This window comes from Oenanthe melanoleuca, chromosome 25 (genome assembly GCF_029582105.1).
Source record: "Oenanthe melanoleuca isolate GR-GAL-2019-014 chromosome 25, OMel1.0, whole genome shotgun sequence".
Classification (NCBI taxonomy): Eukaryota; Metazoa; Chordata; class Aves; order Passeriformes; family Muscicapidae; genus Oenanthe; species Oenanthe melanoleuca.
Window position 1 is genome coordinate 4,673,837 of NC_079358.1, and position 10,000 is coordinate 4,683,836.

General features: G+C 52.4%; 1 protein-coding gene across 1 annotated transcript; it reads right to left on the reverse strand.

Moving 5' to 3' along the window:
* Window positions 1–428: 428 nt before the first annotated feature.
* On the reverse strand, window positions 429–8,031 carry LOC130263316 (neuralized-like protein 4; the record flags this gene model as incomplete). The annotated part of the gene is made up of 4 exons (XM_056510822.1): window positions 429–691; window positions 4,009–4,183; window positions 6,276–6,388; window positions 7,892–8,031. Coding segments are annotated over 4 exons (639 nt in total), but the record flags the coding sequence as incomplete, so codon positions are not given.
* Between the last annotated feature and the right edge of the window lie 1,969 nt (window positions 8,032–10,000).

Sequence of the window (10,000 nt, forward strand, 5' to 3'; positions counted from 1 at the left end):
GAATTTCTGGAGGAATTCCCCCATTTTTTTGAGAGAATTTCTGAAGGAATTTTCCCATTTTTGGGGGGAATTTCTGGAGGATCTCCCCCGTTTCTGGGGTGCTGATCTCCCAAATTTCTGGAGGAGTTTTCCCGTTTTTTGAGGGAATTTCTGGAGCGTCTCCCCCGTTTTTGGGGTGCTGATCTCCCAAATTTCCTGGAGGAATTTTCCCGTTTTTGGGGGGAATTTCTGGAGGATCTCTCCTGTTTTTGGGGTGCTGATCTCCCAAATTTCCTGGAGGAATTTTCCCGTTTTTTGAGGGAATTTCTGGAGGATCTCCCCCGTTTTTGGGGTGCTGATCTCCCAAATTTCCTGGAGGAATTTTCCCGTTTTTTGAGGGAATTTCTGGAGGAATTCCCCCATTTTTTTGAGAGAATTTCTGAAGGAATTTTCCCATTTTTGGGGGGAATTTCTGGAGCATCTCCCCCGTTTTTGGGGCTCTCAGTCCACCCTGACCAGCAGCCCGGCCAGCACGGTGGCCCCCGGCTCCTTGGTGACCCACTCCAGCTGGGCGGGGTCCAGCCCCTGGGGGGGGTCCAGCCCCTGGGGGGGGCTCAGCGAGGGGGGCCCGGCCCGGAAGGAGCCCGGACGGACCCAAACCTCAAAGGCCACCTGAGCCCCCCGGGGCCGCGGCCAGCCCGGCTCCCGGAACCTGGGGGGGAAAGGGTGTCATAAATATCCCAAAATACCCCAAAATTTCATAAAATACACCCCAAAATGTCCTAAAATACACCCCAAAATTCACCCCCAAACCAGCCCAGCTCCTGGAACCTGGGGGGGAAAGGGTGTCATAAATATCCCAAAATATCCCAAAATGTCCCAAAATACACCCTAAAATATCCTAAAATATCCTAAAATATCCTAAAATATCCTAAAATACACCCCAAAATTCACCCCCAAACCAGCCCGGCTCCCGAAACCTGGGGGGGAAAGGGTGTCATAAATATCCCAAAATATCCCAAAATGTCCCAAAATATCACAAAATGCACCCCCAAAATTCACCCCCAAACCAGCCCAGCTCCTGGAACCTGGGGAGGGGAAAAAGGGTGTCAAAAATATCCCAAAATATCCCAAAATATCCCAAAATATCACAAAATGCACCCCCAGAATTCACCCCCAAACCAGCCCGGCTCCCGGAACCTGGGGGGGAAAGGGTGTCATAAATATCCCAAAATAGACCAAAATATCCCAAAATATCACAAAATGCACCCCCAAAATTCACCCCCAAACCAGCCCGGCTCCCGGAACCTGGGGGGGGGAAAAGGGTGTCATAAATGTCCCAAAATACCCCAAAATTTCATAAAATACACCCCAAAATGTCCTAAAATACACCCCAAAATTCACCCCTAAACTAACTCGGCTCCCGGAACCTGTGGAGGGGAAAAGGGTGTCAAAAATATCCCAAAATGTCCCAAAATACCCCAAAATGTCCTAAAATACACCCCAAAATTCACCCCCAAACCAGCCCAGCTCCTGGAACCTGGGGGGGGGAAAAGGGTGTCATAAATATCCCAAAATATCCCAAAATATCCTAAAATATTCTAAACTATTCCAAAATATCCTAAAATATCCCAAAGTATCCTAAAATATCTCAAAATATCCAAAAATACCCCAAAATACACCCCAAAATTCACCCCCAAACCAGCCCAGCTCCTGGAACCTGGGGGGGAAAAAGGGTGTCCTAAAATATCCCAAAATATCCCAAAATATCCTAAAATACCCCAAAATATCCTAAAATACACCCCAAAATTCACCCCCAAACCAGCCCAGCTCCTGGAACCTGGGAGGGGAGGGGAGGGTCAGGAGTGTCCAAAAATATCCCAAAATACCCCAAAATATTTCAAAGTATCCCAAAATATCCTAAAATGTCCTAAAATACGTCCCAAAGTTCACCCCCAAACCAGCCCAGCTACCAGTACCTGGGGAGGGCAAAAGGGTGTCCTAAAATATCCCAAAATATCCTCAAATATCCTAAAATATCCCAAAATACCCCAAAATGTCCTAAAATATCCCAAAATATCCTAAAATACACCCCAAAATTCACCCCCAAACCAGCCCGGCTCCCGGAACCTGGGGGGGGGAAAGGGTGTCATAAATATCCCAAAATATCCTAAAATATCCTAAAATATCCCAAAATATCCTAAAATACCCCAAAATTTCATAAAATACACCCCAAAATGCCCTAAAATACACCCCAAAATTCACCCCTAAACTAACTCGGCTCCCGGAACCTGTGGAGGGGAAAAGGGTGTCCTAAAATATCCCAAAATATCCCAAAAATATCCCAAAATATCCCAAAATGAACCCCAAAATATCCTAAAATACACCCCAAAATATCCCAAAATACACCCTAAAATATCCTAAAATATCCTAAAATACACCCCAAAGTTCACCCCCAAACCAGCCCGGCTCCCGGAACCTGGGGGGGAAAAGGGTGTCCTAAAATATCCCAAAATGTCCTAGAACGTCCCAAAATGCTCCAAAATATCATAAAATATTCTAAAATATCCTAAAATATCCCAAAATATCCCAAAATATCCTAAAATGTCCTAAAATAAACTAAAATATCCCAAAATATCCCAAAATATCCCAAAATTTCATAAAATAAACCCCAAAATTCACCCCCAAACCAGCCCAGCTCCCGGAACCTGTGGAGGGGAAAAGGGTGTCCTAAAATATCCCAAAATATCCCAAAATACCCCAAAATTTCATAAAATACACCCCAAAATGTCCTAAAATACACCCCAAAGTTCACCCCCAAACCAGCCCGGCTCCCGGAACCTGGGGGGGAATGGGTGTCATAAATATCCCAAAATACCCCAAAATGTCCTAAAATACACCCCAAAATTCACCCCCAAACCAGCCCGGCTCCTGGAACCTGGGGGAGGAAAAGGGTGTCCTAAAATATCCCAAAATGTCCTAAAATATCCCAAAATGTCAAAAAAAAATCCCAAAATATTCCAAAATGTCCTAAAATACCCCAAAATATCTCATAATATCCTAAAATACCCCAAAATGTCCTAAAATACACCCCAAAATTCACCCCCAAACCAGCCCGGCTCCTGGAACCTGGAGGGGGGGAAAAGGGTGTCCTAAAATATCCTAAAATGTCCCAAAATATCCCAAAAATATCCTAAAATAAACTAAAATAAACTAAAATAAACTAAAATAAACTAAAATGTCCCAAAATGCTCCAAAATATCGTAAAATATCCTAAAATGTCCCAAAATATCCCAAAAATATCCCAAAATATCCCAAAAATATCCTAAAATAAACTAAAATAAACTAAAATGTCCCAAAATGCTCCAAAATGTCCCAAAATGCTCCAAAATATCGTAAAATATCCTAAAATGTCCCAAAATATCCCAAAAATATCCTAAAATGTCCTAAAATAAACTAAAATGTCCCAAAATGCTCCAAAATATCGTAAAATATCCTAAAATGTCCCAAAATATCCCAAAAATATCCTAAAATGTCCTAAAATAAACTAAAATGTCCCAAAATGCTCCAAAATATCATAAAATATCCTAAAATGTCCCAAAAATATCCCAAAATATCCCAAAATATCCCAAAAATATCCCAAAAATCCCAAAAACACCCTAAAATATCCCAAAATATCCAAAAGTATCCCAAAAATATCCTAAAAATATCCCAGAAATATCCCAAAATTCCCCTCCAAAAAAGCAAAAATCCCAAAATTCACCCCCCCCCAAATCCTTCCAGGTGGCCCCGCCCCCTCCCCGCTAGCCCCGCCCCCTCCCCGTTAGCCCCGCCCCCGCTCACGTGACGCGGCTGGCGAACACCTCCATGGCCCCGCCCCCTCCCCCTTAGCCCCGCCCCCTCCCCGTGGCCCCGCCCCCGCTCACGTGACGCGGCTGACGAACACCTCCATGGCCCCGCCCCCTCCCCCTTAGCCCCGCCCCCCTCCCCGTGGCCCCGCCCCCTCCCCCTGGCCCCGCCCCCGCTCACGTGACGCGGCTGGCGAACACCTCCAGGGCCGCGTAGCCCAGGGCCGGGGACAGCACCAGGGGGGCGGGGCTGGCGGGGGGGCGGGGCCCGGAGCCCGTGGGGGCGGGGCCGGAGCGCGGGGGGGCGGGGCCGGGCGGCTCGGGCCGCCAGGGGGCGCTGAGCAGCGACCAGGGGCCTGGGGGGAGGGGAGGGGGCGGGGCTTAGAGGGGGATTCCCCTTTTTTTGGGGGGGGATTCCCCTCCCCTCCCCCATTTCTGGGATTTCCCATTTTTGGGATTTCCCCATTTCTAGAATCCCCTCCCCCACCCAATTTTGGAATTTCCCATTTTTTGAATCCCCCATTTCTGGGATTTCCCATTTTTGGGATTTCCCCATTTCTAGAATCCCCTCCCCCCCCTAATTTTTGGGATCCTCCTCCCCATTTTTGGGATTTCCCATTTTTAGAATTCCCCCCCCAGTTTTGGGATTCCCCCATTTTTTGGATCCCTCTCCCACCAATTTTGGTATTTCCCATTTTTGGGATCCCCCATTTTTGGGATTTCCCATTTTTGGGATTTCCCATTTTTGGGATTTCCCCATTTTTGGGATCCCCCCATTTCTAGAATCCCCCCCCACACCCATTTTTGGGATTTCCTCTCCCCAATTTTGGCATTTCCCATTTTTGGGATTTCCCATTTTTGGGATTTCCCCATTTTTGGGATCCCCCCATTTCTAGAATCCCCTCCCCCACCCATTTTTGGGACTTCCCCCCCTCCAATTTTGGCATTTCCCATTTTTGGGATCCCCCCAAGTTTTGGGATTTCCCATTTTTGGGATTCCCCCTCCCTCCTCCCCCCACATTTTTGGGATCCTCCTCCCCATTTTTGGGATTTCCCATTTTTGGGATCCCCCATTTTTGGGATTTCCCATTTTTTGGGATCCCCCCCCTTTCCATTTTTGGGGACCCCTCCTCATTTTTGGAATCCTTCCTCCCCCTATTTTGGGATCCCCTCTCCCCATTTTTGGGATTTCCCCATTTTTGGCATTTCCCATTTTTAGGATTTCCCCAGTTTTAGGATTCCCCCGTTTTTTGGATCCCTTCCCCCACCAATTTTTGGGATTTCCCATTTTTGGGATCCCCCGTTTTTGGGATTTCCCCATTTCTAGAATCCCCTCCCCCCCCAAATTTTGGGATTTTTCCCTCCACACTTTTTTGGACTTCCCATTTTTGGGATCCCCCATTTCCGGGATTTCCCCAATTTTGGGATCCCCTCTCCCCATTTTTGGGATTTATCCATTTTTGGGATCCCCTGCCTCATTTTTGGGACCCCCCCTCCCCAGTTTCGGGACCCCCCTCCCCAATTTTGGACTCCTCCATTTCAGACTCCCCCTCCCCCATTTCAGAGCCCCCCCTCCTGAATTTTTTGGGCTCCCCCTCCCCATTTTTGGGATCTCCTCCCCATTTTTGGGACCCCCCCTCCCCAATTTCGGGATCCCTCTCCCAATTTTTGGGCTCCCTTTCCCCCATTTTCGGGATCCCCCTCCCCATTTTTGGGTCCCTCCTCCCCAATTTTCGGGCTCCCCATCCCCAATTTTGGACTCCTCCATTTCAGACTCCCCCTTCCCCATTTCAGAGCCCCCCCCTCCTGAATTTTTTGGGCTCCCCCTCCCCAATTTTCGGCCCCCACCTCCAATTTCGGGCTCCCCCTCCCCATTTTGGGGTCCCCTCTCCCCAATTTTTGGGCTCCCCCTCCCCATTTTTGGGGACAATCTCCCCATTTCCGGCCCCCCCTCCCCATTTTCGGGCCCCACCTCCCCATTTTTGGGTTCCCCCTCCCCAATTTTCGGCCCCCACCTCCTGAATTTTTTGGGCTCCCCCTCCCCATTTTTGGGATCTCCTCCCCAATTCTGACCCCTCCCTCCCCATTCTCGGGATCCCCCTCCCCAATTTCGGGATCCCTCTCCCCATTTTTGGGTCCCCCCTCCCCCATTTCCAGACCCCTCTCCCCATTTTTGGGGACAATCTCCCCATTTTTGGACCCCCCCTCCCCAATTTTTGGGTCCCCCCCTCCCCATTTTTGGGACCCCCCCTCCCCAATTTTTGGGGACAATCTCTCCATTTTTGGGCCCCTCCTCCTCAATTTCAGAACCCCCCCTCCCCAATTTCAGAGCCCCCCCTCCCCATTTTCGGGGTCCCCCTCCCCATTTTCCGGGGTCCCCCCTCCCCAATTTCGGGCCCTCCCCCTCCCCAATTTCGGGGTCCCCTCTCCCCATTTCGGGGTCCCCACCTGGCACCAGCTCCCCGCGGTCGAGGCTCCTCCTGACGGCGCCGGCGCTGGTGCCGTGATAGGCCCGGGGCCATTTCTGCCACCCCCCTCCCCCCTCGGGCCGGGGCTTGGGCCTGGGGGGGTCCCCAAAATTCATCAGGGGGTGGGACACCCCAAAATCACCCCGAAATCACCCCAAAATCGCTAAAAAATCCACCAAAAATCACCCCAAATCACCCCAAAATCTGCTAAAAAATCCACCAAAATCACCCCAAAATCCGCTAAAAAATCCGCCAAAAACCACCCCCAAATCACCCCAAAATATCCCAAATCCTCCCAGGACCCCCCCAAATCCCCCCTGAACCCCCAAAAATCCTCCCCAGAATTCTCCTAACCCCCCCAGGACCCCCCAAAATCCCCCCTACGACCCCCCCAAATCACCCCTGAACCCCCCCCCAAGACCCCCCCAAGACCCCCCAAACCTCCCCAGGACCCCCTAAATCCACCCCTGAACCCCCCTAATCCCTCCAGGACCCCCCAAATCCCCCTCAAATCCCCCCAGGATCCCCCAAATCCTCCCCAGACCCTCCCAGGACCCCCCAAATCCCCCCTGAACCCCTTTTAAACCACCCCTGAACCCCCCAAATCCCCCCCAGGACCCCCCAAATCCCCTCTGAACCCCCTTTAAATCCCCCCAGGACCCCCCCCAAATCCCCCCAGAACCCCCAAATCCTCCCCAGACCATCCCAGGACCCCCCAAATCCCCCCCAGGACCCTCAAATCCTCCCCACATCCCCCCTCAAACCCTCCCAGGACCCCCCAAATTCCCCCAGGACCCCCTAGAACTCCCCTAACCCCCCCAGGACCCCCCCAAATCCTCCCCAAATACCCCCAGGACCCTCAAATCCTCCCCAGAACCCCCCAAATCACCCCTGGATCCCCCTAAACCGCCCTCAAATCCCCCCAAAATCCCCCCCAAAACTCCCCTAACCCCCCCAGGACCCCCCAAATCTCCCCAGGACCCCACAAGGACCCCCCCAAATCCTCCCCAAACCATCCCAAGATCCCCCAAAATCCCCCCTGAAGCCCTTTTAAACCACCCCTGAACCCCCCAAATCCCCCCAGGACCCCCCAAATCCCCCCCAAACCATCCCAGGACCCCCCCAACAACCCCCAAATCCTCCCCAAATCCTCCCCAAATCCCCCCAGGACCCTCAAATCCTCCCCACAATCCCCCTCAAACCATCCCAGGACCCCCAAATCCCCCCAAGACCCCCCCCAAAATCCCCCTCAAATACCCCCAGGACCCCCCCAAAACTGCCCTAACCTCCCCAGGACCCCCCCAAATCCTCCCCAAACCATCCCAGGACCCCCCAAATCCCCCTCAAATACCCCCAGGACCCCCCAAACCCTCCCCAAGACCCTCAAACCCTCCCCACATCCCTCCCCAAATCCCCCCAGGACCCCCCAAACCGCCTTCAAACCCCCCCAGGACCCCCCCAAATCCCCCCAGGACCCCCCCAGGACTCCCCCAAAACTCCCCTAACCCCCCCAAATCCCCCCCAAATCCCCCCAGGACCCCCCAAATCCCCCTCAAACCCCCCCAGGACCCCCCCAGGCCCCCCCCCCGCGGGTACCTGAGGCTGAAGCGGCACCAGCCCAGGGGCAGGGGGGGGTCCCGGGGGTCCCGGGGGTCCCGGGGGTCGCCCCTCCCCCTCTCGCAGCCCTCGCAGAAGCAGCGGCTGCGGCGCGGCTCGGGGGCGAAGTACTCGTCTGGGGGGGGGGGACCCCAAAAATAGCGGGTTAGGGACCCCAAAAATGGGTCAGGGACCCCAAAAATGGGGGAGGGACCCCAAAAATGGGGTCAGGGACCCCCAAAAATGGGGTTAGGGAACCAAAAATGGGGTTAGGGAGCTAAAAATGGGGTTAGGGAGCTAAAAATGGGGGAGGGAGCCCCAAAAATAGCGGGTTAGGGAGCCCAAAAATGGGTCAGGGACCCCCAAAAATGGGTCAGGGACCCCCAAAAATGGGGTTAGGGAGCTAAAGATGGGGGAGGGAGCCCCAAAAATGGGGGGGGACCCCAAATTTGGGTTAGGGAACCTCAAAAATGGGTCAGGGACCCCCAAAAATGGGTCAGAGAACCCAAAAATTGGGGGGACCCCAAAAATAGCGGGTTAGGGACCCCAAAATGGGGTTAGGGAGCACAAAAATGGGTCAGGGAGCCCCAAAAATGGGGTTAGGGAGCTAAAAATGGTGTTAGGGACCCCAAATTTGGGTTAGGGAGCCCCAAAAATGGGATTAGGGACCCCAAAAATGGGTCAGGGACCCCAAAAATGGGGTTAGGGAGCCCAAAAATGGGGTTAGGGAGCTAAAAATGGGGGAGGGAGCCCCAAAAATGGGGGGGACCCCAAATTTGGGTTAGGTACCCCAAAAATGGGGGAGGGAGCCCCAAAAATAGCGGGTTAGAGACCCCAAAAATGGGGTTAGGGAACCAAAAAATGGGGTTAGGGAGCCCCAAAAATGGGTCAGAGAACCCAAAAATTGGGGGGACCCCAAAAATAGCAGGTTAGGGACCCGAAATTTGAGTTAGGGAACCTCAAAAATGGGGGAGGGACCCCAAAAATGGGGTTAGGGAGCCCAAAAATGGGATTAGGGAGCTAAAAATGGGGTTAGGGACCCCAAATTTGGGTTAGAGAGCCCCAAAAAATGGGGTTAGGGACCCCAAAAATGGGGTTAGGGACCCCAAAAATGGGGTTAGGGAACCAAATTTGGGTTAGGGAGCCCCAAAAATGGGGTTAGGGAGCCCAAATTTGGGTTAGGGAGCTCAAAAATGGGGTTAGGGAGCCCCAAAAATTGGTCAGGGACCCCAAAAATTGGGGGGACCCCAAAAATGGGGTTAGGGAGCCCAAAAATGGGGGAGGGAGCCCCGAAAATGGGCCAGAGAACCCAAAAATTGGGGGGACCCCAAAAATAGAGGGTTAGGGACCCCAAAAATGGGGTTAGGGACCCCAAAAATGGGGTTAGGGAGCCCAAAAAATGGGTCAGGGAGCCCCAAAAAATGGGGGAGGGACCCCAAAAATGGGTCAGGAGTCCCAAAAATGGGGGAGGGAGCCCAAAAATGGGGCAGGGACCCCAAAAATGGGGTTAGGGGCCACAAAATGGGTCAGGGAGCCCCAAAAATGGGGGAGGGACCCCAAAAATGGGGTTAGGGAGCTAAAAATGGGGTAGGGACCCCCAAAAATGGGGTTAGGGACCCCAAAATGGGGTTAGGGACCCCCAAAAATTGGGGGGACCCCAAAATGGGGTTAGGGAGCCCCAAAAAATGGGGGAGGGAGCCCCAAAAATGGGTTAGGGAACCAAAAAATGGGGATAGGGAGCCAAAGATGGGGGAGGGAGCCCCAAAAATGGGGGGGGACCCCAAATTTGGGTTAGGGACCCCAAAAATGGGGTTAGGGAGCCCAAAAAATGGGGGAGGGAGCCCAAAAATAGCGGGTTAGGGAGCCCCAAAATGGGGTTAGGGACCCCAAATTTGAGTTAGGGAGCCCCAAAAATGGGGGAGGGATCCCAAATTTGGGTTAGGGAGCCCCAAAAATGGGGTTAGGGAGCTAAAAATGGGGGAGGGAGCCCAAAAATGGGGTTAGGGAACCAAAAATGGGGTTAGGGACCCCAAAAATGGGGGAGGGACCCCAAATTTGGGTCAGGGACCCCAAACTTGGGTTAGGGAGCTAAAAATGGGGGAGGGAGCC